The following is a 14,140-nucleotide window of genomic DNA, read 5'->3' as shown; positions in this document are numbered from 1 at the left end:
CAACAAGCCTTAAGCAGTACCGTACAGAGCAGCATCAAACAATAATGGCTGTTTTATTTCGTTAATCAGATCCAACATTTCCTTGCCTTAATAAAACTGCAAAAAAAGTATCAGTTTAAATGAAGTGGTGTTATAAAATAAATTGTGAATTTATAATGAATCAAAGCTGCAGCTGTATCCGGTTCAGGCCCAGCTAAACTTTCAGCCCTTTTCTCCTTCATCCAGGGCTGTGGGCTTTTCTGGTTGTGTCCATCGCCCAGTCATCCTGGAGAAGATGGTGGTCAGCTGATTTCTTGAACCACTGCTCTGGTCAAATCATGTTCTTTGATTGTTGAAGTATGAAAAGAACATTGTCCAGCATTATCCCAGATAATAAATACAGATTTATTTAAGCATCATTTCACAAAGACTACCCCTGAAGCTTATCTCAGGAGTAAATACATTAAGATTGGACAGAAAATGCTTTTAAATTCTTTTAAATTTCCATTCACTTAACAAAAATATTTACTTATCAGGTGAACTGAATATATTTTGAGTTGTAAAAGAAAAACACATGTTATATTCCTTAATATTCATTTCATATTAATTAACAGAATTATAATCTACTTTCACAACAGTGCACTATAGCACTGAAAATAGATATTTTTGTAGGTACGAATTCAGTAATTTTAGAGGCAACATTTGAAACACAAAACATTTACATTTAATTCTTGGCATTAAAAACAATGGCAATACAATATTTTAAGACAGTTGGTGTTTTTTTTCCCATCACAGAGGCAGCAACAGTTTTGACAGTACATATTCATTGAGTACAAAACTACTGCTAAGAGGGTCAAGGATTCAAAACCAAACATTAGGCCGACGGAACAAAATGTACAAACCTCAGCCAACAAAGTTCTTCCATTCAATGAGATAAATATGTGGTAATAAATAATAAGTAAATCATCTGCAAAAATATTCCAAAACTTTTAGTCAACGCTCATATTAAATGTGTGAAATTCACATTAAATAGGAGGACAGAGGTCGTCGGCCTTTCGAAGTGCAACAACAATAACAGAACTGAGCGGACATGCACTATACATTTTGGGTGGGTTGCTATGGTTACAGAGTCTTCGGAGGGGGAGAAGAAGGGAGTGAAAACAAACAAAAAACAGAAAACGACAGTCGCCAGCTCCTCACTTCAAGTCCAGAACATCTTCATCGAAGGACGTGTTCAGCTGAAATGAGCTGCTAGCTGGAGGGCTCTCTTCTCTGTTGGCTGCTGTGTCCGGGTCGGAACTGGTGGATAAATGGCGCTGCGTCTCTACCTCAGTGTCAATGATCTCTGACAGAATCCTGCAAACAAGCAAATGAAAGCAAAATGCTTTGGAGTTGAAGCTGTGACCCTAAGTCTGAGGAATGTGTGGGTAGGAATCCTATTGGTGAATGGGCATTGGATACCCCACCTTCTGACATTTATACTTCGATTTAAAAAAGCCTGGCTGCATCCGATACAGCTTCAGACAGATCTGTTCATTAGACTCAACTCGTACATTGCTACAGACTGTGTTTATGAGTTTTGGATGTATAGATGTACTGTACAATATGGAAAATACACCACAATTTAAGAAACATTACATCAAGATTCAATACGGGGTAATTTTAATCTACTTTATTGGGTGAGAGAACCAATGGTGGAACATTGTTTTTTGATATTTTAAGGAGATATTCATGTGGGAGGAATATCACTGGACTGGTAACCCTCTGTTCTAGTGCTCTGAGCTTGGGTTTGATTCCAGCAGTTGATAGAATTTAACGTTAATAAAAATATAAAATTGAAAATTATTCTCAATAATGCTGCCATAAAACTATCATTGATTGTCATTAAAAACCTATCTGGTTGCTAATGTCCTTTAGGGAAGGAAATCTGCCATCCTTACCTGTTCTGGCCTAGTCTTGACTTCAGACACACAGCAATGTCATTGACTCTGAGCTGCCCTCTGGAATAGCCCTAGCAAGCCACTGAGGTCAAGGGCTATCAGGGAAGGACAACAAATGCTGACCTTTGGAGTGACGCCCACATCCTATAAATAAAAACCTGCCCAATGATTTTGATGGAGTGTAATAATGGCAGGATGTAAAACCCAATTCTGTGGGTTTTTTCAGAGGCAGGTTAGATTGTAATGACCTGTGGTCGTATTTCCAATTGTAAAGAAGCCACTGTCCAATTCAACAAACATCACGGGAAAACCAGATAGGCAAGGTTGACACAATAGAGTCATAGAGATGTACAGCATGGAATCAGACCCTTCAGTCCATCCCGTCCATGCCGACCAGATATCCCAACCCAATCTAGTCCCACCTGCCAACACCTGGCCCATATCTCTCCAAACCCTTCCTATTCAGATACCCATCCAAATGCCCCTAAAATGTTGCAATTGTACCAGCCTCCACCACTTCCTCTGGCAGCTCATTCCATACACGTACCACCCTCTGCGTGAAAACGTTGCCCCTTAGGTCTCTTTTATAGCTTTCCCTTCTCACCCTAAACCTATGCCCTCTAGTTCTGGACTCCCCGACCCCAGGGAAAAAACATTGCCTTTTACCCTATCCATGCCCCTCATAATTTTGTAAACCTCTATAAAGGTCACCCTGTTGTAATCTGAGGTAACCTTCTTCGCTGTCCACTACTCCTCCAATTTTGGTGTCATCAGCAAATTTACTAATTGTACCTCTTATGCTTGCATCCAAGTCATTTATGTAAATGATAAAAAGTAGAGGGCCCAGCACCGATCCTTGTGGCACTCCACTGGTCACAGGCCTCCAGTCTGAAAAACAACCCTCCACCACCACCCTCTGTCTTCTACCTTTGAGCCAGTTCTGTATCCAAATGGCTAGTTCTCCCTGTATTCCATGAGATCTAACCTTGCTAATCAGTCTCCCATGGGGAACCTTGTCGAACGCCTTACTGAAGTCCATATAGTTCACATCCACTGCTCTGCCCTCATCAATCTTCTCTGTTATTTTTTTCAAAAAACTCAATCACGTTTGTAAGACATGATTTCCCACGCACAAAACCATGTTGACTATCCCTAATCAGTCCTTGCCTTTCCAAATACATGTACATCCTGTCCCTCAGGATTCCCTCCAATAACTTGCCCACCACCGACGTCAGGCTCACTGGTCTATAGTTCCCTGGCTTGTCTTTACTGCCCTTCTTAAACAGTGGCACCACGTTTGCCAACCTCCAGTCTTCCGGCACCTCACCTGTGACTATCGATGATACAAATATCTTAGCAAGAGGCCCAGCTATCATTTCTCTAGCTTCCCACAGAGTTCTCAGGTTCATCTGATCAGGTCCTGGGGATATGACTGATAAACTGCTGAGGCCCTTCAAGACCTTTCTGAAACAATTGAATGTTTCAAAGGGGTAGTCTTGAAAATCTCTATATACACGGTGGAAACAGGCGCATAATCCAGGAAACCTCCAGCTGACCCGTTACTCAAGGTTCTTGATACTGTGCCCAATTTGAATAACACCCATTTGAAGCCTGGGAATGAGATTTTTAAAAATTCTCTTGAGAAATGTGGGCGTCAGTATTGCCCATCCATGGACATGTTGCGAGCTCTGTTGGTAAAGCATATAGGAGCCTAGGTTGTTTTAATAGGGGCATTGATTCTAAATGTAATCCAATTGAATAAAACAATGGATTGGCCTTTATACTCAGTCCTGAGCACCACAATTTAAGAACAATGTCAAGGTAATTGAGAGAGCACAGAAAAAATTTCATACGGATGATTCCAAGGATCAGGAACTTCAGTCAGATGGATAGATTGGAGCAGTTGGGACTCCTTCGTTGGAGCTAGACAGTTCCTAAAGGCATTCAATATCCTCCGGGGACTGAATGGAGTAGATAGAGAGAAACTGTTTCTGTTAGCAGGAGGATGTAGAACAAGAGAGTGTAGATTTAAGGCGATTGGTGAAAGAAGCAACGGCAACAAGATGAAAAATGTTTTCACGCAGCACGAGGTTCAAAACCAGAAAGCACAGCCTGACAGTATGGGGGAAGGAAGTTCAATTGAGATGTTTAAGAGGAAATTGGATGGCTGTCTGAAAAATGAAGTGCAGGGAGAAGGGGAAAGAGTGATTTGAAGCAAATTGCACAATTGGGGAGCTAGCACAGACAACGTGCCTCATTCTGTGCCGTAATCCTTTTGGGATTCTGTTTGTAAAAGAGTCAGAGATATACAGCATGAAAACAGACCCTTCGGTCCAACCTGTCCATGCCGACCAGATATCCCAACCCAATCTAGTCCCACTTGCCAGCACCTGGCCCATATCCCTCTAAACCCTTCCTATTCATATACCCACCCAAATGCCTCTTAAATGTTGCAATTGTACCAGCCTCCACCACTTCCTCTGGAAGCTCATTCCATACACGTACCTTCCTCTGTGTGAAAACATTGCCCCTTAGGTCTCTTTCATATCTTGCTCCTCTCACCCTAAACCTATGCCCTCTAGTTCTGGACTCCCCGACCCCAGGAAAAAGACTTTGCCTATGTCTCTCATGATTTTATAAACCTCTATAAAGGTCACCCCTCAGCCTCCGATGCTCCAGGGAAAACAGCCCCAGCCTGTTCAGCCTCTCCCTATAGCTCAAATCCTCCAACCCTGGCAACATCCTTATAAATCTTTTCTGAACCCTTTGGACTTTCACAACTTCTTTCCGATAGGAAGGAGACTAGAATTGCACGCAATATTCCAACAGTGGCCTAACCAATGTCCTGTACAGCCGCAACATGACCTCCCAACTGCTGTACTCAATACTCTGACCAATAAAGAAAGCATACCAAATGCCTTCTTCACTATCCTATCTACTTGTGACTCCACTTTCAAGGAGCTATGAACCTACACTCCAAGGTCTCTTTGTTCAGCAACATTCCCTAGGACCTTACCATTAAGTGTATAAGTCCTGCTAAGATTTGCTTTCCCAAAATGCAGCACCTCGCATATATCTAAATTCAACTCCATCTGCCACTTCTCAGCCCATTGGCCCATCTGGTCCAGATCCTGTTGTAATCTGAGGTAACCCTCTTCGCTGTGCACTACACCTCCAATTTTTGTGTCATCTGCAAATTTACTAACTGTACCTCTTATGCTCGCATCCAAGTCATTTATGTAAATGACAAAAAGTAGAGGGCCCAGCACCGATTCTTGTGACACTCTACTGGTCACAGGCCTCCAGTCTGAAAAACAACCCTCCACCACCACCCTCTGTCTTCTACCTTTGAGCCAGTTCTGTATCCAAATGTATTCAGTGACATCTAACCTTGCTAATCAGTCTCCCATGGGGAACCTTGTCGAACACCTTACTGAAGTCCATATGGATCACATCTACCGTTCTGCCCTCAATCCTCTGTTCAAAAAACTCAATCAAGTTTGTGAGACACGATTTCCCATGCACAAAGCCATGTTGACTATCCTGAATCAAGCCTTGCCTTTCCAAATACACGTACATCCTGTCCCTCAGGATTCCCTCCAACAGCTTGCTCACCTCCGAGGTCAGGCTCACTACTCTATAGTTCCCTGGCTTGTCCTTACCACCCTTCTTAAACAGTGTCACCCCATTAGCCAAAACTCTACAAGAAAAGGTATTGGCAGAGCAATGCATTGATAGGCAATTCAAATCTTATAATTTAGATGGAATATAATAACCTTCAGTCTACTCCACTAGAGTTAGTATTTAAGATTATGAAATCTTAGTAAATGGCTCAAAACCTCTACTCAAACAGCCATGGCAAATAACCTGAAGATTATCAGAAGGTATGGAATGTTGCCAGTGCTTTATTTTTAAAATAATTAAGTGAAATTATTTGAGCTGTCTTTATCTGGGATATTTTAAAAAAAGGGGGAGAAAATGGAACTCTGGAAACTCATTCACTCAGCAAGCAGTTATTCTTAAGAACTAATTTTGTAAACCAATGCTGGATTCCTAGTTGTGCAAAAACATTTCAGCCAGGATTACCATATAGTGTGCCAAAATTGGCTTTGCGATTCCAAAATGACAAATATATATTGAAAGTTGGGCAAATAAAGAGGACAGTTAAAATTCACATTATGGGTGGTGGGAGATTAAAGGGATGCAGGAACATAACAGCTTAAATGGCTACTCTGCTAAAGTACTGCCAGGCACTTAATTTTTACTCACTCAGGAAGCAAATCAATTTTTTCAAAAAAAAAACACAATAAGGTTGAGATCATCTGGAACAAAGGACCCTTTAGCCAATTTACCAAGTGGTGGTTTACAGCTCCACTCTGGCTGGAAGAATAGTTTGCAGAATCACCCATACATCAGTATTGGAATCCTTGCTTTTTCTGATACATGATCTAGTTACTCAGGGAACAACTTCAAAGTTTGCAGATGATACAAAATATAGGAAATTGCCAACAGTGGACGACCACCAAGCTGCAAACAAAAGCTGGAGTGGCCATTTTGGAAAGATAACTAAAAGCACAATGTGGAGAAGGGAGGCAAGAGGTGACACACTCTGATACCAAAGAACATGAAACCCGTGTACACCAAAGAGAGCTTGGCAGAGAGACCCGGGGCACACACATGCCCATGTCGGAGGAAAAAAGGTGGCAGGATAAAGCACAGAGAGCCATTAAAGTGCATATTATACATGATCAAATCAAGGCAGGTGCTTGATTCTGACTTTGTTACATCTCAGCTAGAGCAGAGCACTGTGTCCTGTTTTGGCTGTCAGAGGAAGGATATGAACTCATTGGAGAAGGAATGCTAAAAATAGGTTTGCACGTGGTCCCATGAATGAGACATTTCAATTGGTTAGTTGGCTCTGTTTTCCTCCAAGGCAGCCAAGTTTAAAATCATGGGAATAGCCAGAGAGACTGTTCTTTTCAGGTAAGAGGATGGAGAATCTGATGGTGTAGTACGCAAATGTGTTGCAAAAGCTGCAAATCAAAAAACTTCCAAAAAAGGTTCAGCTTGAAGTGCATTGACATTGTGGAGAAAGGGTCAACTGAGGCATTCAAGGTGTTGAATCATAGAATGACAGTATATAATATGCATTTCAATAGCTCTGCACTTCGTCCTGCACCCTTCCTCAGACATGAACATGCACACACACCCAGGTCTCTCCGCCAAGCCCCCTCCTTTCGAGTACACGGGTTCAAAGAACACAAAACCCGAAGCATGTCACCTCCTGCCTCCCCCCTCCACACCGAGCCTCATTCATTATCTTTCCATCATACCAAATGGCCACTCCAACTTGCCTGCAGCCACTGTCCGCAATTTCCCAATTATTGTGCAAAACCATGCACGAGGGTATGGGGAAAGACAGGAGATTGGGTTAGTGCCAAAGACAATTGGCCTCCTCCTGTACTACAACAATGCAGAGAAAGATATTCTCTGGCTGCATTAACTCAACAGATTTCATGATATAATGCAAGTAGAATGGTTGTCAGCAACTTTCCATACTGGGGGAAATGTAGTAAATCCACAATGCAATGGGAATGTTTCACTCCCACATTAGAGAGCCCATTTTTGGATAGATTTAAGTAAGGGTGTGCTTTAAGCAGATAAATCAAGGTAGAACTCCTATCTGCCAATATCAAACACAAACAAACATACAACTTAGGAACAGGAGTACACTCCTCTGTCCATTCAGCGTGTTCCACCAGTCACTAAGATTATGATTACTGTTAATGTTGATTTGAGCAAAGTCACATGTGGTTTGTGTTGACATGGTTAGCTCTCAGCACTCAGAGTATCATGTAAATAAATATTCTGTATTAAATTAACAGACAGTTATTCACCCAATCGAATAACTACAGGGAAAAGCACTATCAGCCACGTCTTGTAAGAAGCACCCAGGAGAAGTAGACTTTCCCTGGTGAAGCAATGGTCACCACACTAAATAAACTGGAATGAGGTCAAACTGCAAGAAAAGGGGAGTTCATCCACAACGATTTAATGGCAAAAATGAACTGATCATCTTGTTGGTGCTATCAATCACCAAGTACCACAATGGGGTGACAGGTACCAAGTGTTGCATAGGCTGGCACGTTGGCTCAATGGTTAGCACTGCTGCCTCACAGCACTAGGGACCCGGGTTTGATTCCCACCTCGGGCGACTGTCTGTGTGGAGTTTGCACATTCTCCCTGTGTTTGTGTGGGTTTCCTCCCACAATCCAAAGATGTGCAGGTCAGGTGAATTGGTCATGCTAAATTGCCCATAGTGTTATGTGTATTAGTCAGGGCTAAATATAGGGTAGGGGAATGGGTCTGGGTGGGTTACTCTTCAGAGGGGCGATGTGGATTTTTCAGGCTACAGGGCATGTTTCCATACGTTCGTGAATCTAGTCTCATCATATGTCTGAGTAGCAATGGAAAACACTTCCTTCCCTAATTCACAATGATCTACAAATTGTTAACTTTGAGGAGGACAGTGTAAAACTCTAGAAGCTCATAGAGGTAAAAACAATGACTGCAGATGCTGGAAACCAGATTCTGGATTAGTGGTGCCCGAAACGTCGATTTCGAAGCTCCTCGGATGCTGCCTGAATTGCTGTGCTCTTCCAGCACCACTAATCCAGAATCTAGAAGCTCATAGATGAGTGGGCAGATAGGTGGTAAATGAGATCCAATGCAGAGAAATCTGAAGTGATGCACTTTGTCAGAAGTACATTGAAAGCCAATCTATGTTAAATGTACAATTCTAAAGGGGGTGCTGGAGCAGAGGGATCTGGGGATGTATGTGCACAGGTCATTGAAAGTTGGAGGATGGAGCAGTAAGTAAAGCATAATGTCCTTGGCTTTATGAATATCGGCTTAGAGTATAACAGCAAGGAGATGATTTTGAATTTGTACATGTTAGATCTCAGCTGGAGTATTGTGTGCTACTGCGGGCATCACACGAATAGCAAAGTCTCTGTATTGGAGAATGGGCAGAAATGGTTCATAAGAGTGATTGCGGGATGAGGAAGTTCAGCGATGAAAATAGATTGAAGAAGTTGGACCTGTTCTCTCTGGAAAGATGGCCGGGTTTTCAAAATGGGCAGCAAGCTGATAAAGAGATCCTGTTCCTGCTTGTGGAAGGAACAACAACAAGAGAGCACAAATTTAAAGTGATCTGCAAACGAAGCAACGGCGAAACGAGGAGAAATCTTTTCACTCAGAGGGTACTTTGGGTATGGAAAGCATTGCCTGGAAATGTGGTGGAGGCAGGTTCAATTGAGGCATTCAAGAGGGGCACTGAATGATAAACTGGATAGAAACAATGGGGAAAAAGCAGGACTTTGGCATCTAGTCAATGATGCTCATTTATTGAGCCGATGCAGTCAGGATGGGCTGAATGGCCTCCTCCTGCACCTTAACACGTTTGTGATTGTGTGTGATGATGTGAGCAGGAAGCAACACGTCCATTTATATAGCACTTCGAACATGCTAAGACAACCAAGAGTGTTATAATGTACCAAATCTAGCTCCTGCCTTCATAGCAAAGTCAATGTTATACCCTTCAGTATTGTGGAAACCAGGCACTAGTGCACTTATTGCACTGACTCTCACACTTACCTGTCTTTTCTCTTTCTTTTTCACACCTTATTTCTCTCTGCGCTCTTTCTCTCCCCCCCCCCACCCCCACCCACCTCTATTGTCCCTATGTTCTTCACCACTCTCCCTCTCTTTCTATCTTGTGTTCCTCTCTCCACAGGGCCGGAGGTGTCAATCCTTCCAGTTTCTCTAACGCGGGGCAAACAAAGAACAGCAAGACATCACGTTGGATCCTGCTTCATCAGACAGAATACAACACTCGCCTTCCTACTAATTTAGTGGGCTCTGCATTATCAATAGCAACTCCATGAAGAATTTACGGATATTGCAGTCTGCCAGAATGCATATTGGCACAAGATGCCAAATAATCTATTAAACTAGGCTGGCAGGATGCCTGCTGGAATGGGATACCTTCTAATTACAAAACAAAGAGCCCCTGCCTACCAGATTCTCAAGAAGGCTTTGGCCACTTTGCAAACCCATTCCTTCAGGCCTGTGAAGAAAATATAATTTAATTCCATCAGATTTGTGCAAGGTCATTCCTGTGACTGCAGCTGGAGCTGTTCATGTCTAGACGTTGACCAAGTTGCCAATAGTGGACATATTGAGAGGAGCTCCTTTTATATGGGTGCAAGATTTGCGTGCCAGTTAATATGTCAACTCACTCTGACGTTGAAACCAGTGCACCCATTTCAGTGCAATCCAGCCTCTTACTCATTGATCTGAATGTCACACACCCTAATGAAACATAAGGGATATGAACAGGAGCAGGCTGTAAGGCCTCTTGCAGCTGTTCTGCCTTTTGGTAAGATTTTTGATCTCAATTTCACTGCCTCAAATGATGCCCAGGTCCTGTACCTCCCCCAGAATCCAAAACACTGTCTACCTCGGCCATCAGCAGCACAGCAGCCATAACATCTGAGATAAGGAAATCCAAAGATTTAGAACTCTTTGAGAAAAGAAATTCCTCACCAGCTCATTCTTAAATGATTGACCCTACACTCAGGCAAGACTGGTAAAACCACTGGTAGCCCATAATGACAAACTCTTCGGGGGTAGGGTGAAATAGCAAAAATACTGAATAAACCAGGTGTATTCATGAAACTGTAGGAGGAAATAAAAAGGCTTTAGGAGTGGGCATAAAAGGTCTTGACCTATTGATATATGTCAATAGATGTTATGCTATGTAATATGCCAGACTTTATAAAAGATTTTAAAGTAAGGGAACACTTAGGAGGCAATGATCATAATTTGATTGAGTTCAGTCAGCAGTTTGAAAGAGAGAAGGCAAAATCGGATGTAATGTGTTACAGTTAAATAAAGGTAATTACAGGGGCATGAGAGAGGAGCTGACTCAAATCGACTGGAAGCAGAGCCTAGCAGGGAAGACAGTAGAGCAACAATGGCAGGAATTTCCGGCTGTAATTGAGGACACAGTAAATTCATCCCAAAGACAAAAGAAAGATGTGTGTGTGTCTGTGTGTTTTGTGGGGCGGGGGGGGGGGGGGGGGGGGGGGGGGGGCGGGGGAATTAGATGGCCATGGCTGACAAAGGAAGTCAGGAAATGTATCCAAGAAAAAGAGAGATCCTATAAAGTGGCCAAGCGCACTGGGAAATCAGAAGACTGGGAACGCTACAAAAACAAACAGAGGATAACAAAGAGAGAAATAAGGAAGGAGAGGATCAAATATGAAGATAGGCTAGCCAGTAATATTAGAAATTATAGTAAAAGTTTCTTTCAATTCATAAGAAACAAATGAGAGGCAAAAGTAGACATTGGGTTGCTCCAAATTGATGCTGGAAGGCTAGTGCTGGGAGATAAGGAAATAGCTGAAGAACTTAAAAACTAATTTGCTTCAGTCTTCACAGTGTAAGGAAAGCAAGTGGGCAGAGTTGACTATAGTAGTCATTACAAAAGAGGAAGTGCTAGAAAAGCTAAAAGGTCTAAAAATTGATAAATCTCCTGGCCCCAATGGGCTATATTGTGAGGGAGGTAGCTCAGGAAATAGCGGAGGCATTGGTTGTGATCTTTCAAAAGTCTCTGGAGTCAGGGAAAGTCCCAGATGAGTATAAAATTATGTTATAACCCCCTTGTTCAAGAAAGGATCAAGACAAAAGATGGAAAATTATAGGTCGATTAGCCTAACCTCGATTGTTGGTAAAACTCTAGAATCCATCGTTTAGGATGAGATTTCTAAATTCTTGGAAGTGCAGGATCACATTAGAACAAACAGCATGGATTTAGTAAGGGGAGGTCGTGCCTGACAAACCTGTTAGAATTCTTTGAAGAGGTAACAAGTAGGTTAGACCAGGGAAACCCAGTGGATGTTATCTAGCTAGACTTCTAAAAGGCCTTTGAAAAGGTGCCTCACGGGAGGCTGCTGAGTAAGGTGAGGGCCCATGGTGTTCGAGGTGAGCAACTGGCATGGATTGAGGATTGGTTATCTGACAGAAGGCAGAGAGTTGGGATAAAAGGTTTCTTTTTGGAATGGTACCAGTGACAAGTGGTGTTCCACAGGGTTTAGTGTTGGGGCTTCAGCTGTTCACTTTATATATATTAATGATCTGGATGAAGGGACTGGGGGCATTCTGGCGAAGTTCACTGGTGATACGCAGTTAGGTGGACAGGCAGGTAATACTGAGGAGGTGGAGAGGCTACAGAAAGATTTAGACAGTTTAGGAGAGTGGTCCAGGAAATGGCTGATGAAATTCAACGTGAGCAACAGGACTTATTTTCCAAACAGTGAGAAAATTCATAAAGACAAAGTACAAAGGCATCTGGGAGTGCTAGTCCAGGATTCTTTAAAGGTTAACTTGCAACTTGAGTCTGTGATTAAGAAAACAAATGTAATGTCATTTATCTCAAGAGGATTGGAGTATAAGAGTAGCGGTGTGCTACTGAGACTTTATAAAGCTCTAGTTAGGCCCCATTTAGAATACTGAGTCCAATTTTGGGCCCCGCACCTCAGGAAGGATATACTGACTCTGGAGCATGTCCAGCGGAGATTCACATGGATAATCCCTGGAATGGTAGGCCTAACATACGATGAACGGCTGAGGATCCTGGGATTTTATTCATTAGAGTTTAGAAGGTTGAGGGGAGATCTAATAGAAACTTACAAGATAATACATGGCTTAGAAAGGGTGGATGCTGGGAAGGTGTTTCCATTAGGCGGGGTGACTAGGACCCGCGGGCACAGCCTTAGAATTAGAGGGAATCAATTTAGAATGGAAATGAGGAGACATTTCGTCAGCCAGAGAGTGGTGGGCCTGTGGAATTAATTGCCACGGATCGCAGTGGAGGCTGGGACGTTAAATGGCTTCAAGGCAGAGATTGATAAATTATTGATCTCGCAAGGAATTAAGGGCTACGTGCAGAATGCAGGTAAGTGGAGATGAAATGCCCACCAACCATGATTAAATGGAGGAGTGGAATCGATGGGCTGAATGGCCTTACTTCCACTCTATATCTTATGGTCTTAAGGTCAACATATACTGCCATACTTAGACTTCCATCTAATTACATTTTCCAAAATTTCAGATTATAATTTTCACTCTGTTGATGCAACAGTTTTATAAATTTATACATGTACAGAACTGTTCCAAAACTACAAACCAGCAAATGATATCAAAGGGTGTAATTGAATACAGCCTAATCTATCAAAAGGATTATTGATTTTGTAAATTACACATAACATCACCCAGTAACTGGCAGTAACACTGTGTTATAACATGTGAGCCATTTAACACATTAAAAAGAGCATTTCTTCTTGGGAATACCCTGGTCAAAATACAGAACATTGAGAATGTAAAATCAGTATCATCATATTCTCCTTGCTCAAATAAAAATGAATTAAATTATAAATACTGAATTCTTATTCACACCAATGCACAATATTCACTTTCACAAGTTAGTTGTGAGATGGTGGGGGAAGAGTTGAGGATTCACCTAGGCCTACCTAACTAGTGCACTTAGTATTCATCCACTAGTCCTACCCTGAGGTTATGCCCTAGTCTAGATTCTCAAATACGAGAACCAAGCTCTCACCTTTCACCCTGTTCAACACTGTCAGAAAAACATAAATTTTATTGAAACACCTTTACTAAACTCTAGAATCCAGGCTAATCCTACTCATCCTCTGTTATAACCCAGAAATCAATGTAGTGCTATCACTTTTTCGGTATCGGGGAGGTGATGGTCTAGTGGTATTTTCACCGGATTGTTAATCCTGAGATCCAGGAAATATTCTGGGGTCTCAGGTTTAAATCCTGCCATGGCAGGTGGTGGAATTTGAATTCAATTAAAAGTCTAAAATTAGGAGTCTAACAATGACCAGCAATCCATTGTCGATTGTCAGAAAAACCCATGTGGTTCACTAATGTCCTTTAAGGAAGGAAACTGCCATCTTTAGCTGGTCTGACCTACATGTGGCTCCAGACCGTAGTTGACTCAATCAGGGATGGATAATAAATGCTAGCCTGGCAGCGATGTCCTAATCCCAATGATGGAACAAATATAAGGTGTCCAGGAGTGGACATGTAGTCTCAGCAAAATCCCATTCAATTATAGCAAAGCTTTCTCACAG

General features: G+C 42.2%; 1 protein-coding gene across 7 annotated transcripts in view; it reads right to left on the bottom strand.

The window, feature by feature from the left end:
• Positions 1-360: 360 nt before the first annotated feature.
• Positions 361-14,140, bottom strand: part of garnl3 (GTPase activating Rap/RanGAP domain like 3) — a 451,733-nt gene continuing 437,953 nt past the window's right edge. For all 7 annotated transcript variants that reach the window (XM_043720251.2, XM_043720250.2, XM_087998395.1 and 4 more), the window contains one exon: positions 361-1,335. In XM_043720251.2, the coding sequence (XP_043576186.2) occupies positions 1,176-1,335 (160 nt within the window). In that variant the 3' untranslated portion in view covers positions 361-1,175. The remainder of the gene's footprint in view (positions 1,336-14,140) is intronic.

This window comes from Chiloscyllium plagiosum, unplaced genomic scaffold (genome assembly GCF_037043375.1).
Source record: "Chiloscyllium plagiosum isolate Xiang-an unplaced genomic scaffold, Cpla_swu_hap1 HiC_scaffold_21, whole genome shotgun sequence".
Lineage (NCBI taxonomy): Eukaryota > Metazoa > Chordata > Chondrichthyes > Orectolobiformes > Hemiscylliidae > Chiloscyllium > Chiloscyllium plagiosum.
Note: the sequence above shows the minus strand (reverse complement) of the source record. Positions and strands in the feature narration are given on the sequence as shown.